At 39.1% G+C, this 18,636-nt stretch overlaps 1 protein-coding gene across 1 annotated transcript in view; it reads right to left on the minus strand.

Annotated features, from left to right (window-relative positions):
• CCDC88C (coiled-coil domain containing 88C) overlaps positions 1–18,636 on the minus strand; it is a gene marked incomplete at its 5' end in the record, with an annotated part of 87,411 nt that overhangs the window by 7,845 nt on the left and 60,930 nt on the right. The window contains 11 exons of the mRNA XM_010292595.1: positions 2,018–2,256; positions 3,075–3,164; positions 4,585–4,730; positions 5,016–5,202; positions 6,721–6,864; positions 11,709–11,986; positions 13,119–13,280; positions 13,645–13,833; positions 14,269–14,410; positions 15,321–15,448; positions 17,785–18,636. The exon at positions 17,785–18,636 is cut by the window's right edge and continues 225 nt beyond it. Of these exons, the coding sequence (XP_010290897.1) occupies positions 2,018–2,256; positions 3,075–3,164; positions 4,585–4,730; positions 5,016–5,202; positions 6,721–6,864; positions 11,709–11,986; positions 13,119–13,280; positions 13,645–13,833; positions 14,269–14,410; positions 15,321–15,448; positions 17,785–18,636 (2,557 nt within the window). The remainder of the gene's footprint in view (positions 1–2,017; positions 2,257–3,074; positions 3,165–4,584; positions 4,731–5,015; positions 5,203–6,720; positions 6,865–11,708; positions 11,987–13,118; positions 13,281–13,644; positions 13,834–14,268; positions 14,411–15,320; positions 15,449–17,784) is intronic.

Below are 18,636 nucleotides of genomic sequence, written 5' to 3' on the forward strand. Positions count from 1 at the left end.
AACTTCACTTACTTATAACATGCACCACAGCCAATATACATACGCAAACTGTATGCCATGAGGTCCCCTAAAAATGTGATGCATTGAAGAAATGATCCACAGTGTGCAATAGTGATTCATCTTCTACAGGAAAACTTAAGTCCATGTTCACTAATCTGTGCTCGTATTTAGAATACTGTAAAGAAATGCTGAGTGTTTCTATGAAGGTGTGTGTTCTTTCAAGGCACATGTTTGGGTTGGTTTTGTTTGTTTGTTTTATTTTTAAATACTTGTCAGAAATAAATGAAGATAAATGCTAAAGAGAAGGTGTTAGAAAACTCCCAATTCCGGGAAAGAAAGAGGTTCATTAGGAGAGGATGGGATGTCGGAAGAAGACCAGAACCGGAGCCGGTTAGAGAGAGACTGATGGTTCGATGGAGACTTAGGAGACTTTTCTTTATCCTTGATTTTGCTTCTTATAAAGGCAACCCTTTTGCGCTGCGCAGCTAAATTGTTATCACCCAGGTATCCCAAAAAGAAGAAGGAAAAAAAAAAAGGAAAAAACCTTGTAAATAAAACTTAAAGTGTCTTAAAACAGGTTAAAGACTACACAATCAATAAAAATGAAAACGGCTAAACAAAGATTAACACATATAGTTGGAAGACTGATTAACGCATAGTTAATCATAGTTAGTCTGACTCAGATTAACGCATATATTTAACACATATACATAAAATATAAGCAAGTCCATTAAGAAATTACTGTTAGAACACCCAAAATGTTTTTACTTAATAAAGTAAAATCAAATAGGTGTGCATGTTACTTGGTGATAATATACTCAAGTTTCCTAGAGGTCTTCTAGGCTTTAATGCTCATGCTTATCGTTTCAGCATACCATGTTTCATGTAACATCAAAAATAATGAAGCCCCAGGGACTTTCTTCTACTCTCTGGCACTCCACAAGGGCCTTGTTCTGTGGAAACCCAAGCCCCAACTCCCAGGCTGAACTTTGGGTGCATGTTAAACACTTAACATCCCCTGGAATCACATGGATGATCTGAGATATGCGTTTTTATTTTCAGTGAATCAATGACCTCAGAATTAGAATGGAGAAAGGGAAATATACAACACAATCAAAACAAAAACTTTAGCCAGACACTTACAGTAGTTTATAACAACAGTTCTACCCTCCTCAGCTGCTCCCCTTCTCTTTCCCACACTCCCCAGTGGGAAGATAGGAATTATTATTTAAGGATTAATTTCAAAACTGCTTCTTGAAAAGTACTCCTGGAGGACAATGATCTACACATAGAAACTGACAGAGTGATCTTCAATAAAGATCACAGAGTATTTATTTTGAGCAGCTTTCTTTTAAATTTCCCATAATTAGGAACACCTGATTTACTCTATGAACTAACTAAACAGAAAAAGAAATCATTCTACCTTCCTTATGTTCACCTTAAGAGTGTTCAAAAAAATAATTTCATCATTTTACATTAAGATATTCTTAGTTTGACTCAAAGTCAAAACACAGTATCATCCTCCAAAATAATTACAGTAAATTAGCCTTTTCCGTGTTATTTCTTTTGCATGTGCGCCATCTCCTGGCAGCGGCTGTAAAACCTGCTACTATCCATTTGAAGAATACTTGCTAATGAACCGTACTGTTATATGGTCCAACTTTAAACAGTTTTGTTCCAAAATTCCAGTACATTAAGTATTTCCACCAACTTATTCAGTAACATGCAATACATCCAGGAAAACCGAGAAACTATATACAAAAGCTGAAGGGAGAATAAGTAGATATAAGGAACAAACCAACCTAAAATCAAACCAACACACAAAAATCCCCACCTTCTAGTTTACTCAGATTTTTAGTTTAGGGTTTTTTTGCTTACTAAAACTTTTAGTTCACTAAAAAAAGGGATACAAAACATAATGTGATGGAGTATTAACACACCCTATATATTAAAGATTTTAAATTTTGTTTCAGAAAAATAGTGTTCAGCTCATGAATTTAGGCTGGGCATTCCTTACCTTTGTTTGAAGAACCCCCAGGGTTCTCCCTCTCTTCCATAGAGTTTGATCCTTGAGAGGTATTATCCTGAGTCTCTTGATGTTTCAGTTTTTGGGAGGCAGATGGAGAGTTTAGTGTTTCTGGGGATTCAGAATGCCATGGAGGGCTTTCTGCTGCTGGTTTCAACCGCTCCCTTGTAGTCTCCTTCTTTGGCTTGATTAATTTGACTAAGGCTCTGGCTCCAATCCAGTGGTTTTTCCTGATAAAGCAAGTTTTCTGAATGGGATTCATAAAACATTACAACAAAATACTCCCCGAAGGAGTTTACAGCTGTGCTAAAGCCATCAAGCCAGTCTACATTCTTATTTGTTTGCTGGCATGAATTGGTTGGAAAGATGCAGCATGACTTTCACAAAGCTTGAGATCTATTTCTCTCCCAAAGTCAAAATTATTTTACAGAAATATTTCTTCTGCGTGAGAAATGTGAGAAAGACAGCCGTTCCCTCTGCTAGAAATTTAAACTACACATATGGACGCACATAAGAATTTTAACTGTAAAAAGCTTTACTACAGGAACAGACTGAGTAGGAAAGAAATGAAAATTGCTTTAAAGATGAATCCCTCTCTTTGCTAAGGCGATCAGTCAGAATGATGTATGATGGAATTAGTTTGGCTCTGTGTTGTTGTTCTTAATATAATTTTTTAAAGTCCATTCTCTCCGATGGACTGCTTATCAGCAGTTCTGGAAGATCCTTACTGCTGCTTAGTCACCATATTGGGGGTCCCTCCCCCCTGCTAGGGACAAGATGATGTTTGTCAGGGCAAGGTGTCTCTCTTCCAGTTAATACTGTTTCAGATTCCAGTATTAAAAGAGGGCCCCACGTGAGGTACTGTGCTCTATATTAACACAGCCTGCTGCTACAGGGAATGGCTTGCGTAGTGAGAGTGAAGACAGAAGCAGAGATGACACTGTCCTTATTTCACATGAAATTTCTGTTATCTCCAGTTATGGAGAACCTTTTCTCACCCTCGCAAATCCACACAACAATAGCAGAACTGAACCCATATAGGACTTACTTTTTTGGAGTAGGATCATAAAACTTGTACTGATCCATTATCTTCTCTTCAAGTTTTTCCTTGTGTCTCCTTAAGGCATTTAATTTATCACTGTGAGGAGGAAAAGCACATTCTGAACCATCTGTATGAAACTAAGCATAATCAAAAAACTGAAAACCAAAAGCCACGAAGAAGGAGACTGAAATATCTTCCTATTGCGTAACCTGCAGAATCCTACTGAGCTCGTTCACTGTCTGTTTAGAGAGGCCAAATGCAAAAGCCTACCAAAGTTGCTGATGGGTGATTTTTGTGCAATAAGCATCAAAGGTAAAAGAACAACAGTATATTGGTGCTAGATTACTCACTAATAACTCAGGCAGAGTTTGTTTGGTGAGGGTTAAGATTAATCTTATTTTGTTTTTTGAATATTTGTTTGCTGATTGTTCAGTCTTATTTGCAGATCACTGACAATTACTCTACGGTTAAGATCCTTGCATAATTTGAACTTCTTGTCTGCTTGATAACTGGATATTTTATTCCTGTTCTGATTACTCTGCTATAAGTAGAGAAATAAATATCCGATCTTTTTAAGACTGCTTTAGTCTCCTGTGAGCAGTGTCAAAGTACTTTCAGAAGTGCCATGTAATCTTACTTTTTTTTTACTCATTATTTTATTAACCTGCACCATGGACATTAGTACTTTTTTTTTCATTCAAGTAGTAGGTATAATGTGCCTCCATCACAGAACTGTCAGACACCTGGATAAATATGCTTAGAGTACATTTGAACTGTATTCATCCAATTTCAGCAAAAAATTTCTAACATTTCAACCATATAATCCTGTACTGAAATAAAACTCAGTCAGTAAGTCCTACATCATCTTGAGCCGCTTATGCTAAAATTCTTGGGATTAAAACCACTTTTCTTCCTTCTTTCAGACCTGTAAGAGAAATTCACTGCGGCGAGAACAGGATTCTTTGTAAATGTTTAAACAGGGTATCTCACTTAAGCGTGTCACCCTGTGCATGGGGGATGCAGCAATGTATGTTGACACTTGCATCCTTAAAAACAACATCAAAAGAAGTTATTTCTTATTATGCAAATGGAAAAAACAAGTATGAGTATTTTCTATTCTTCAGGAATCTAAATATAAAATTACTTTCATAAGACTAAACTTTTATTGCAACTCAGCTGTTTTCCAAGCTCTTCATAAACTTTTGAGAAGTACCACTGGGTTTAACATCCCATCTTTTATAACCAAGTTTTCCACATGGTTTCATCTGTATTATTTGAAAAGAGCTGTACTTGTCCAGGTGGCTCCTGAACATCCCTTTGCAGTTGAGGTAACGCAAAGAAATTTTGTAGCTTCTCCCCATTACATACATCTCCCTCTTAAACATCCCCTTTTCTAGACAGGTATCAAGTAGACCTATAATTCCGCTGCTTGTCCTACTCCCGATAGATGATTTGTATTCTATGTTTGTCTAGATGACTTTTTTACATTTCACAATTCAAATCTCTAGTTTCTTACATGTACTGTTTCTGTTCTTCATGATACTGCTCCTTGTTCTCCATGTTCTGCTCCAGTAACATCTGATTCTGCTGGCTCAGCATCTGAATCTGACTCAGGAGATGATGGTTTTCTTCTTCCAGATTTCCCTTTAGACGGGACAGCAGCTATTAAACAAGATAGATTAATCTCCCCTCTGCATCTGGCTTCCCTGGAAGTACACCATAATCAAGCTACCACAGTACCATAGCAACCTGGGATACAAATCAATAAACTTCAAAGTATACAGGGGTGTTATTATGACCACATAGCTTGACCTTCTATATATAGTGTGCCAAAAACTTCACACAATGAACGTTAGCTCTCTAACAGGAACCCAGTTACATATACTGGGTTATATAGTTATATACAGTTACATATATATGGTTATATACCTACCTATAGCTACTCACCTCACAGTGGTTATCCAGCTTTGTCAGAGAGATATCCATGGACTGGTGCTGTTCTTTCAGCTCATCGTAACGAGCCTGCCAACGATTCAGCTCCAGCTGAGAGTTGTTCAAGGAAGTTTTCAGCTCTTTAGTGTGTGAATGCAGCCCTTCATACTCTGCCTTTAGTTGGTTGTGCAAGAAATTCACCCTAAACACGAAGAAGCCAGCAGGCTTAAGGACACTTCATAGAAAGTACCTCACATTCAAAGACCGCACCATCGGTATGCAGCTGTCACTAGATCAAACATTAAGTTCCAAAGACTAATTCCTAAAAACATTTTTATTCTAAGGATATAATAAAATTTTATTAATAAAGTAGCAATAGCATTATAAAATATTTCAAATCTACAAGAGAACTGGAAGGAAAATAGATGAAAAATCAAACTGCTATTTCCTCAATGTGTAAGAAACACAAATTTCTGAGGCACAATGTATGTGAGAGTATTTGGATATAAAGGCAGCTCTATTTGGCACAAACAAAGAACACTCACAGAATTTTTTTCCTGATGCATGAAATATGAGCATTAAAGAGTCCTGAACTGTGAAACATTGTAATGTTGTAAGATGATACTGTGGCATTCTTTTATAGCTTTTGGTGAATCTAAAAATGTCTACAAATCATGGAGGCATAAAATTAGATAAATAAAAAAAGATTAAGTTCTCTATCTGCTGACAGATCAGCTAAGCCTTGCTGTCTGCCAGCACTGCAATCGACATTTTGCAACATCTTCCTTTGTCCTTAGAGAAATTGAGTTGAAAACAGCAAGTTTGAGGAAACCTCCTTTGCAGAGCTCTCAAGTGTTCTGAAGTACATTAGAATTGGGACAGCATATGAAACTTTGGTGACCGAATTTAACAAGTGATTTTTAAATAGTATTCAAACTGACACTGCTTTAACTAGATATGACCTCCTCCCCTCATTTGTACCAAACTATTTCTCAAAATGCCTTTGTAGTATGAACAGTGGTGCTGAACTGGTTATAATGGAGAGAGCCCCAGTAGGGATACAGGTTGGGGGAGGGTACGTTTTCCTGATGCATTATGTGAAGTTCAGGTGCTAGCTCACAAAAGGGGTTTTGACATGAGTTTACAGTTACCCAGTGATCATATGAATTGCTAAGTCCACTTCTAATAACAAGAATCAAGTCTCTTTTGAGTACTAACAAATGGCAGCTTTCTCTGGGCAGCAGAAAATAAAAAGCAATGCCAACTCCTAGAACTAAATCATATTGTGTAAAAAACATAATACTGTTCTCCTTAAGGAAAAAAAAAGGGTAGGAACCATTTCACAAACTTCTAGATATTATTGGGGGTTTTGGGCACTTGTAGTTCTACTTAAAGACAAGCACTTGGAAAGAAGTCATTACAGAAACATTTGAGAACTGAACTACACATGGAAGCTTATTTTGAATGAGCAGAAGTCCCAGGATCAGACCACGTTTGAAGCACCGAATAACAGTACTTGTTGACAGTGTCCACGAACTTGATAATCTTAGATGAGTTAAACAAAATTATCAAATTAACAAGACAGAAGGTGAGAAAAATTAACAGACATTAATGAAGGTATTCTGGAGCTACAGTTAACAGAACACAGCAAAACAACTGTGTGTTTTACATAATTGATTTTTTTAATGAAATATGCAAGAATTTAGCAAGGGAATCATACCTGTCCAGTTCCTCCCTCAGCTTCTGATTTTCCCCAGTGCTTATTGCATTTGATCTCCTCTCTTGTTGCAGAGCCTCTCTCTCAGTTTTTAAAACTATTTCCAACTCTTCCAATTCTGCCTTGTGTTTCATTAAACTGTTGTATCTGCAAAAAAGAGGAGTAGCATACTCTCAGCTTTCATGTAAACATTTTTCTTTCTCCAGTTTAAGATTTTTAATAGGTAATGCCACAATGACCAGAAAGGACTTTTTTTCCTGCCTGCTTAGTTTCATACACATTTGTGTGGTTAAACATCTACCAAGGCTGAAGAATTCCACACTATGCATGGAAATTCAGCTTAGTCTGTAAGTCAACAGGGAAGCTTTTAGAAAAAGAAAAAATGCAGTTTTTAAGCAAACTGGAATGCAATTGCCAGAACCTTATTTCAAGTCCAGATTCTGGTCATTTGGTAAAAAGCATGCAAGTCTCCAGGGTGAGTGGAAACTGCACCATTAAAGTGGAATCCCATTTACAAATCATTGTCAGTGGCAGGTTTCAAAAAGCTGACTAAAAAGCAGAAAGCAGAGGCAAAAAGCAACAAGAAAGCAGTGGAATGAGCAACAGTTTATAAGATAAACAACCTAATGCATATTAGGTTATGTGCATAGGTAACAGCATCCTGCATATGTAATAATCTCCTGCATATTCCAGCCAGACGATGAGGCTAGTATCAGTGAGTTGACAGCAAAACACCTTTAAGCAGGGGCCGACCCTGACTGAGTGGCTTTACTTGTTCACTAGTGAGAAACCCAAGAGCAACACCAGTGTTCATGTCCAGGCTTCCACTGGTTTATATGATTTGTGCACAAATCATTCAGTGCAGGGAGATGGGCAGAGACAGAGGGCAGATGCCATCAACTATGTCTTTAATTTCATTCTCTGGAATGGTAAAATAACAGAGGTGTGGAACACTCCCCTGACTCCTGGCACAGGCATCAAGTAGGCAGGCTTCCTGAGCTGCTACACCACCTGCATTCGGAAAACACTGCAAAGAATAAGGTGGCTTGAGACCATTTTACAAAACAGCAAGCTGTTCCCAGAAGATTTTTTTTTCCCCCCTCTGGTGGCCTCTGTCAGGGTCTTTGCCCATACACACAAACCAGCAGAAGCCACTGGGGACACTGATGGGACAGCGAACGTCAAAAATCATCAGCACATTTTTCTGTGACTGTGATAAAAGGATATTGCCCTGAAATATCCCTGGGCAGATACACCTGTGCCGATCACGGAGAAACATCCTTCTAAGTAATTTTAAAACAGCAACTACGTGGAAGATGCAGCATTGCTTGAAAAAACTAGAGAGAACAAGCATCATCTATCTGTGACTCTCATCCCAGCAGAGACGAATGCAGAGTACAATTACTCTGCAGTCATGAAAACTTCAAAACAAAAACAAAAGCAGTAGACAGCACCAAATACACTGACTCCTGCCAACTTGTTTTTCTTTCAGGCTACCATTCCCTTCATCCTAGGGTCAAATTACAGCCTGTCCCAAATTCCAGTCCATTGAAGGGCCACACAGAAAAGTACCTGTCTAACCAGACAAAAGCTGCTTTTTGCTATTCATTCCCAGTAACAGCACTGGAGTTTAATTAAGCTTATTTATTTGTTTTCTTCCTCCATTCAGTTCCAGGACATTTCAAATTCAATGTCCATACAACAAATGGAAGAACCTGAAAGCAGAGGAAGGTTTCACATCCAGCTCCAAGAAGGATTTAAGACAGACTGTGTGCCAATCCAGAGTCTGAGAAGACAAAACCCCACAGTCAGTCCCTTGGCAGAGATTACCATGCTGCCTCTGCAGAAACTGTGTTGTGAATTCGTTTGCCATTTCTGTATGATAGGGCTACTCTGTTCATTTTTATCCAAGCCCTCTATTTTTTAAATAGGGGTGCTTAGAGGGAAGCAGTATACTGGTCCAGTTTTACCAGCTTGGCCCAGCTTCACATGCTGCTTTTGAGCATGAGAACCCCTGAGGTACACCACAGCTGCTCGCCTAGATCTTAGGTATAACGTAAGAAAGAAGAGACTGTCTGCAAAAATGCAAGTGATTCTGCATCTCTGAAGCCCTAATAAAATCCCCAAGCAAAATTTTCTTGTAGTTCAGATTCAGCATGGAGTCCACCATTTGAGGAGGATTTGTGCAGCCTGACAAGCTCCAATACCAGAGGCAAGGTTACCCATCCTGTAGGCTATTCAACGCTCATGTTCAGTTCTTTTAAGCATCAGCACTTGGACGCAGGTGTTTTAAAAAGATTTTCTTATACATGCAAATGAAATCCATTTCAGCTCTGATGCAATCCATTCCTGGAATCAAATAATCGTATTCCTCTTTACTCATTTTGGCTTTCACTATTCCTACTGCTTTGTTAGGAGAAATACTATAGGTAGGTATTTATGACTGAGAGAACTTAAAATGCTCAGCTATGATAAAAAGCATGTGGCAAAAGGAACCCAGAAAAATAATTACCAGCCAGCATTGGTAGCATAATAATACAAGTCCCTGCAATATGTAACCCTGCACAGCAGGGATTCTCTTTTTCCAGTGAGATGAGTTTTTCCAGTGTCTCTGCAGGATTAGACTTCTCCAGAGTAAGCCACAAAGAAATGCTCAAGGATCTGTTAATCAATTGTAGCTAGTAAGTTATTACCTCCCCTTACTAATGTGCAATATGTAAAGCAATTTAAAAAATGCAGCAAAAGAGTCCAGCTTTTCTGTGTTCACTGAAATGGTTAGCCAAACACCACGAAGTGAAGAAACTGCTATTAATGGTAAACGATCCTAACACATTAACTCTCCTTTTCTTGCTAAGTCAAACCCACATGTTGGTGGTTTGCGTCGGTGGTGTGCTGGGCTATGACAGGCCATTTCACTACAGTTACACATACAACCCATTATTAAATGCCCACTGCAGTGCTAGTACTGTGCAGCTAGAGCCAAGGGAGGTTTAATGAAGTTTGCTCAGGTGCAGAAAATATTCTGTGGTTAGAATGCATCAGAGTGAACTACACAGACCCTGGGGACCTTGGCTGTACATGGTGTCAGGAGTCCACAAGCTAAAACTGCTGTGGATTTTTCTAGATGAGCTTCAGTCACAGGTTTGTGCAGGCATGCAATCCTGCCTTAAGCAACAGAACTACGATTACAGTGCTGTCACCAACTGAGAAAAAACAATTACCTTGGAGATGGGACAAGCAAAACCTGTCTCGGACACAGCGCAAGCAAACTTCTTGGCTGCTCTGGGAAAATATAGCAGGTGGTACATTCTAGCTGAAGTTGAAAGTGAGATATTTCATCTTCGCAGGGTAAACGCCTCCGAGTGGCAGAAGAAAACGGTTTTCTTACAGCTGCTTTTCTAACTTTCTCCCCTTTGCTTGCTCCCTCAGCCAGCTGAATTGCACATAGCACATGATGGAGGGAAAACAAAATACACACAAAAAACGTGGCTTGTTTCTCTTTTCTGACAGCCAAATGGAGACACAGGCTGTCCTTGGACAAATCACCTTGATAAGTATCTTTTGAGACTGATCTGCTGAGGGGGGATATTGCACTCTTAAAACTGCCAAAATAAACCTGCTTTGAGTATAGAAAAGGCCACTGCTCCCCTTTAACATCTCTCGCTGGCAGTCACATCTCAAAATTGTTAATTTTTACAATGGTGATCTGAGCACTTATGATTAGAGATAGCCTATTTTTAGGAAACCACTTTTTCCTTAGGCTAGAACTGTTTAATAATTGGTAGTCATCAAGAAAAGAAAGAACCCAAACGGCCTCAACACATGGCAGTATGATCATGTCAAGCAAAGCCTGAATCAATGAGAACCATTAATCAGTCAGAGAGATTTGGTAAGCAGGAACAGTGTGTGTAATCACTTACAGCTCATTTAGTTGACAGTCAAACAGCTGTCCTGTTACACAGCTCTGGTGGATATTTTAATCACAGTACGTTATTTCTGTACTTCACAAAAACCTACCGCATATTGTATTGCCAGCTCCTTAGTCTTTTGGAAAGACAAGTTTTTAGTTCACCCTCAAAGACCACCACTAAGTTGCTCTGAACCCAACTCATGGTCTCACACTGAAACTGAACCTAAATATAGATATTTTGAGGAAAACCACTGAATTGTATGAGAAAAGTTTTGAGTGGTATGCAGAGTATTTTATGTAGTAGTACATTATGGATGTTGTTCAATCCATGCACAACTGTCAGAAAATGGCAGTGACTAGAGACTAAGCAATCATAGAATCAATAAGGTTGGAAAAGACGTTTCAGATCAAGTCCAACCATAATAGAAAAATGAACAGGTTACTCTGATTTCACAATTCAATTGAAGGGCCTGAAGCAAAAGCCTTAGATTGTGAGAACTAGAAGAAAACAAATACATCACCAACTCATAGTTAGCTCAATATGGCTTCCTTTAGAGACCCTCCTTTGTCCTGAGGTTGATGCCATGCACAATCTTCACAGAAACACTAGGTTGGAAAGGACCTTCAAGATCATCAAGTCCAACCAATCTTCAACGATTTAAAAATTCTCAAGATACATACTACTCACATCTAGGTGATCTGCAGACCTTACTGTATGACTAGAAAAAGATATCCCCCACAGTAGAACTGGGAGAACCTTTTTAAGGCTGCATGTTATTATAGCACAGATCTTTAAATCTAGTAAAGGCATTTAAGCTACTTCTGACAAAGCATCCCCAAGACCCAAGCCCATGTTTGCTAAATTTCACAAGTCATCTGTGGTCTGCCACCTTTAGATGTCTAAAATCTACAGCTTTGCAAATATTTTCATCTAGTCTCCTAACAATAGCAAGAACGAGAAGACACTTTTTCAGGGGAACAACTTAGTAGTTTCCAGTTGCAATTGGAGACCAACATTTAAGGCTAAAATTGTCACATGGGCACATTCCGGCTACACTACACCGCTGAGCCATGAGCGTACCTCTCACCCAGACCTTTGTGCTCCAGATCCAGGTTTTTGTGTAATGTTTTCAGGCAGCTGTGCTGGTTTATTAGCATTTCATATTCTGTAGACTGCCGTTCATGCAGTGAAGCAAGGTGTTCATGGTCCTGAAGCAATGACTCATACTCAGCTTTCAGCTGCTCCTTCTGTTTCAGTAGACTTTCATTCTCATTCTCCTTGGCTGTCTGCTGATTTTGGAGTAAAGCATTCTGGGCCATCAGTGAAGCACTCTGGGAGCTGAGGGTTGAATTTTCTACCTAAATTTTCTCAAATAAAAAGCAAGCATTACTTATTTACACCTATTGGTACATACAACAAGCATGTAGTAACAGCCTGCATCTGTACTGAGTTAATCAAGAATGCATCCATTGCTTTGTAGACTCAAGGCATCTGTGGGCAATTTGGCATCATTTTGGTATTATTGCTCGTAGTATACACCATATAAAGCCATACTATCAGCAGTCTGAAAAGTATCAGGATAACCTCCAAACTGAAAAAATACTGTTTTACTAGCAGAAGCTCTTGATCCTGAAGACCAAGATGAATGGAATACTCAAAACTCAACTGCATCTCTGACAATCATGTACAAAGCCAAAAGTTACCCCATGTTTGTGTACAAGTAACGAAAACTTAAGTTCACCCAAACTCAACAAAATTAACTGCACCACTGTGTATGGAGGCGGCACTCCTAGCAAGTCTGATTTCAGTAGATAGGTAGTGCACCGATTTTATATGTTGCTTATATACTTGAATTACATGTAAGAAATAATTAAAGAGAACAAAAAAGTTATCTGTGAACATGCAAGCGGAGAAACTTAAAAAGAGAAATTCACATAAGAAATAATCCCATGTTGTCCTTTAAAACCGTTCTCTTTTCTCAAGTTAAGTTGTTTTTTTTTTCCAAAATTAAAGTATTGTTTAAGAGTATCTGTTTTCTACTGGCATCTTTGACATTTTGTCTGAAAGTATGGAAAACTGTGATTGGAAGTCATTGCTACAGTGCCTCTCGGGAGATGACTTGTGTCCTCTTCCCATTTTTTCCCCCAAGCTCTTTCACAGGCATAGCATTAACAGAAAAAAAAAAAAAGATTTTATTCCAGAAGTGCTTCTGGAACAACACATCTGGATTTTGCTGTATTGATTTTAAAAATTTCTCTCTAAATAACTACCTTCTTAATGAAGGTACCATACATTAGCTACAGAGCCAATTTCCCTCCTAGTTTGGAGAAATTCAGACCTCAAACTAAGTTCCACCTTATGGGTGGAACTCATCTTTATATCACTACATCTGCCTACCAAGACAAACATTTTCTTATTAGCTGTCATTCCTTCACACTACTATATAATCAGACCCAGTCTCCTGGCACAGAGGTGCAAGGTTGTCCTGACCTGGAGTTTGGCTGTTTGCGTCTGCAGGGCAGTGTTGTGCTCCTGAAGGAAGACGTTTTGCTTCTGTAGTGTCAGGATCTGATTGTTGAAGGAGACATTCTGTGTTTCCAAATGCTTCAGCTGTTCTTTAAGTAGCTGCTTCTCAGTATGCAGGGCTGCATTCTGAAAGAGAGATGGCATTGAAGGAGTGACAGGAAGAAATAAAACAGCTGACCTAATCATTTGGAGTCGTATCAAAGATGAGAACCAACTAGTGATGATCATTCTGCAACAAATGTGCAAAAGCAGACTCTACTCAGCACTAAATGAAGGTAGGACAGATGTTATACACAGGATTAATCCCTGCAATGATGTTATATAGCACTGAAGTCCCATGCAGTCCTAAGTGATACTGAAGGAATTGGGTAGACTTATGTACTCCAGAAAATCCACCAGATTCCTATAAGCTCAAAAATCCAGTTCTCAGCAACCCACTCATGATTGCAAGGGAAGTCTGAGAGACAACGGGAAATAGGAGAAGGCTTACATTCCTTTCCAGTTCAATCGCCCTGTCCTTCAGCTTCAGCAGCTCCATGGTAGCTTCTCGGTGCCCCACTTCCAATTTCTCATTCATTTGGTGGTTGGGAATGAGTTTCCCTGCAGAGTACCTCAGTGACTTCTGAGCATACTGCCCATCATGCTGAGTCTGCTTAAGTGCATCAAAGTCCTTCTTTACCTGCAAAGCCAACAAGAAACAATCTGCAACACTGATTTAACAGTGGGATTTTATATTAATAATTATGGGATATGCAGTTCTTCTCTTGCATTGTAGGCACTTTAAGGGATTCAACAACCATTACCCTTACTTCACAGCTAAGACACAGACAGGTGGAGGAATCCACATCTCTTGGCCTCCAGTCAGGTGCCCTTTGACTCAAGCTCACTATCACCTAACAAACAGGCCTTTCTTGGGTGAGATGTTTCAACTGAAGTCTTCCTCAGCCTATGCTTTCATTAAACAAGGCAGAAAAACAAGACCATGGCAATGAAAAAACATGGGAAAACAGCGATCTATTATCTCTGAAGTAGACACAACTTGCTATTGCTGACTAAACAAAAAAAAAATAGCATGCGAATGTTCAGAACAATTAAAATTCTGTTAACCTCTTACCATATTTAGATCATTCTGTAACTGCTGGTTCAAGTTCAGAGAGTCTTTCACTTGAGCTTCCAGCAACGCAATCTTTTCCTCTTTTCCAGCTAGTATTGTTTTTAGTGCTGATTCAGTTTTGCTCTCCAGGATCTTGTATTTTCTGAAAGACATGAGAATAGCTTTCCAATGTCTGCCACTTGGATATGAGCCACATCTGTACAGGAGACTTCACCTCCACCCATTCTGAATTTCACTACATATTACATTACATGTGTTCGCTTCTTCACAAAAATTATTTCCTCTACTGCTGCAGATCACTACTGATATATTGTAGTTGGGGAACGTGTTTTTGGGAAATCCAATCAATTTTAATAAAGGTAATGCCAGCACGGTTCTACAGAAATATCTAAGAGCTACATAACTTAAAATATGTTTTTCTCTTTTTCCCCTAATTACACTACAGAAATTCCTTCTCATGGCTCCTTTGTACATTCTTGACAAGGAGAAAAACCCACAGTGGACTCTAAAAACTCCCACAAGATGGGTATGTTTCTCTAATTAGGTCTTATCAAGAGGCCTATACACACATGGGTTGTTGGGGTTGGTTTGTTCATTACCATAGGACTTGCGAAGGAATTCCTTGCAATCAGGAACTTCATAGGCAACAACAAGCTATATTTTTATTAACAGGTGGTTGCATCACCTCACTCATGGAGTAATGACAGACACTGTTTAATAGACACTATTCTTACTTGTAAAGAGAGCATGAGGCGGAATAGACACTGAAATAGGTACCCAGCTACTCTGCTGGGGAATAGGGAGGGACTGTAGTAACACTGGCTAGCATGAAGAGAGAAAATGGCATTTCTTCCTTCCACCCAAGAAAAAGTTTTACAAAACTTGCAGTATACTGACAAGCTTCTACAGACAAATAAGCTTTATGTCCAAAATTGGTAAGGGTAATTGGAGTGAGACAGATGAGAACCAAAAAGAAAGGCAAAGAGCTTGAGTTAGGCTGAGGAAAAGTCTGCAGAGTCAAAAGAACGACTAAGAGAGCTCAGCTTCCTTACGTGTCGTCATTGCCGTTGTCATCCTGTAGCAGCAGCTCTTTGTTCAATCCTATCTTCTCCAGTTCCTGGTTCAGTTTGTCCATCTCACTAGACAACTGTTGGCTCTTCAGCTTCTCCAGGACCAAATCCTGTAATAGTACTAATATGGTTAGTTGCTGTGCAAAGGGTGGTGATAATTATCCAGCACTATATATTTTTTTTCAAAAGTACTGAAAAAGTCATTGGATAAAATTCTAGTTCCAAGGTCAGCTAAAACTCATCAGTGACAGCTGAGTGCAAAATTAAGCTGATTGCTTTTATTTATTGTTTACTTGAAATAAATCTGAAGAATGCTTCTTTTGGCCTTTGTCTTCACTGTACTGAATTAATTCTGCCAGCACTGGCATCCTGTCCACCAGCCAAAACAGGGAACGTGTGTGGGCCAGGAGACACCTGCCTTTGTGCCACAGAAGCAATGGGTGCAGGTCAGGGGACACCAGCAGAGGGAGCTCCCACCTCTCAGCTAGGACAAAAAACCCTGCTGAAAAGCCCAGCCAACGCTGGCACACACAGAGAGGAGTGACAGGACGTTAGTATGAAAGTTTCTTGAGATAATAGGGTTAAGATGTTATTACCAAGGGACTTTGTAATAGTGCAGTTTCACTACTGACAGTCTGAGTTTCTGACATATGGAAAATTACTGCCAAAATGAAAAAAAAAAAAAGTGTAATTACATTGTCATGTAGGAGACAGGACAGGTTTGGAGACTACAGAGCTTGGTCGCTTATTCTGGCATCTACTGGCCTGTTCCGGTTTCATTTAGGGTTTTTTGAGAATTTAAGCAGAACCAGGCAAGGAAGTCATACGAGGAAGACGTTTGATGGAGTTGTACCAGAAGGTATATTGGGACAATGCTTTACTGTTATGCCAGTAAAGTGCTCTGTGTGGAAATGGCCTGAAAAGATCAGCCTGCATGCTTAAAAAGGACAAATCATTTTTGGTGCATAGTCAAGTTCAAAGATTCCTACCGTTCAAAATTGTCCGAAATGCAAATGTTCTATAGAGAACTACATTGCTCATGTTTCTGCTCAAAAGTTTTCTTAAACAGGCATGAGGAAAGAACAAAGTTACTGAAGCATTTCTAGTAAGAAAAAAATTTATCCTGGATATCAAACAGAAGCAAGAATAAAATTAAAAACAAACCAACCAAACTTTGTTAAACATAAATTGTAGGTATTCAATAGTCCTCTGATATCACAAATTTAGCCACATATTCATTTACATGGCAAAGGAAAAAAAAAAGGTAAGGCCAAGGTCAATGCCAATCCATGGTCTGTAAACAGGTCCCTTCAATATCCGTGAACTCCTGTAGAGCCTATAGAAAGTAACTAAGCACAGGAAGATATACTTCTTTACGGGTCTGCACCACTGGAAATTTGCCGAAGTCTGAGAAGGAAAGATTAAAAACCAGCCTTCTCAGAAATGTTATTTTACTTATTTTTAAGGGAAATAATAAGCATTATTTTATGCTGGATAGAAACACAAGTTGGGACTGTTTAAAATGTTCTGATAAACTCTTTTTTTCCTCCTCGAAATTACACTAATGCTTCAAAAAACTAAAAAACCTCTAAATCTTCAAGTAAGTAACTGCTTACTGCATTAGTCTTGCTAAACTTACTTATTTCATTGAGCTACCGCTGCATTGACCGTTATTCCTTTGAATGCTCTTTCACAGGAAATCCCGTTTCTGGCAGGACAGCAGCAGCTGCAATAACCTGAATCTGCTCATAGGCCACTTATAAGAGAATCAGGTTCTGGCATGCACATCATTAGTTTCCCAATGTCCTCGTGCCAACTGTATATTTTAAAAAGATTACTACTAGTAAAAGTGTCGATTGCTGCATTCTGCAGTGGAGAGGGGTTTTGGAAGAGATCGCGGCTGCTTAACAGAACTGCTTAGCATGCTCTCACTCCGAATGGAAGCTTTTGGGGAAAAATGCTGCAGGCAGTTGTAAAGCAAAAACTTGGTGCAGCTGTTTTTGAAAGGCTGGTCATCTGGGATGGTTCTTGTCTTAGCTAAATCTGTTCTACAACAGGGACGTTAATGTGTCATCAACAAGTGCTTTAATTTCTAGAACCTCCCCTGCTGGAGCTCTCACATTAGCAAACAATTTTGTGGTCACAAGATTACAGAAACTATCAAAATATTTGGTTTACAGCTACCACATGGAAGCTGTGTTAAAAACCTATTCTGCATGAAAAAAAGATGTCATTTGGAGACATTGTGCTTGTGGACACGAAGTGGAACATTGCAGTTTTTGGCCATTCCAGTCTCCAAGGCAACACAGCGATGGCTGTTAAGGCTGTGAAGATCTCCTAGCTAGTGTACTAAATAGTCATGGCATAGCTGTCTCCCTTTGGTACTTCACAGAGCTGAAGCAAAAAATAGCATCGTATTGAGACCAGTAGTATTATTTTTGCTTACCTCTCTCAATGTAGCTAGTGTTCTTTTATCAATTGTAACTTGCTTAATGAGATCTTTATTGTCCTTTTCAAATTCTTTCAGCTTATTAGATGAATCTCTGAATCGAGCAATTTCCTTTTCCAGTGTCTTATTTTCTTTCTCAGCAACTGCCAACTTTATCGTACTATCATCCAAAATAGCATCTTTCAGCTCCACTTGCTGCCAAAGCCGTTTTGTTTCTTTCTCTAGCATTTTTTTGTCTTTCTCAAGTTGAGACATTTCTTGTTCTAGGGCTTTGTTCTCCTTTTCTAACCTCTCTAGAAGTTTGGTAGAAATTTTTAGTTCCTCAAGGTTTCTCTGGAGGCTCTGATTTTCACTCTCCATTCCTTGTACTTCTTTTTCTAGCTCCTGGATCTTTTTGCTGCTGTTCTCCAAGATTTGCTGAAGTCTCTGATTTTCTGAGTTGACGCTCTGATAGCTTAACTCCAGCCTTTCTGATTTCTTGTTCATTGCTTTTAACATTTCCACATTCTTCCTTAAGTCCTCTTTCTCCCTCTCCAAATCTTTATTTTCTGCTTCTATTTGTGCCATTTTTGTGCTGGTAAATCTCATTGTCTCCACCACTCTCCTAAGCTCTAGATTTTCTTCATCCAGCTGCTTATTGTCCCTTTCCAGGTCCCCTAGCCGGATGGAAATATTCTGCAATGTGTCCAGGGATTTTCTCAGCTTCCTATTTTCTACTTCCAGATCCCCATTCTCCTGCTCGAGAACTTCAACTTTTTCTGTCACTATTTTCATTGCTGCTGCTTTCTTTGTGAGCTGTTCATTCTCCCTCTCCAGCCGATGGAGCTCTTTTTCCATTTCTTCCACTCT

This window comes from Phaethon lepturus, unplaced genomic scaffold (genome assembly GCF_000687285.1).
Source record: "Phaethon lepturus isolate BGI_N335 unplaced genomic scaffold, ASM68728v1 scaffold10278, whole genome shotgun sequence".
NCBI classification, from domain to species: Eukaryota; Metazoa; Chordata; class Aves; order Phaethontiformes; family Phaethontidae; genus Phaethon; species Phaethon lepturus.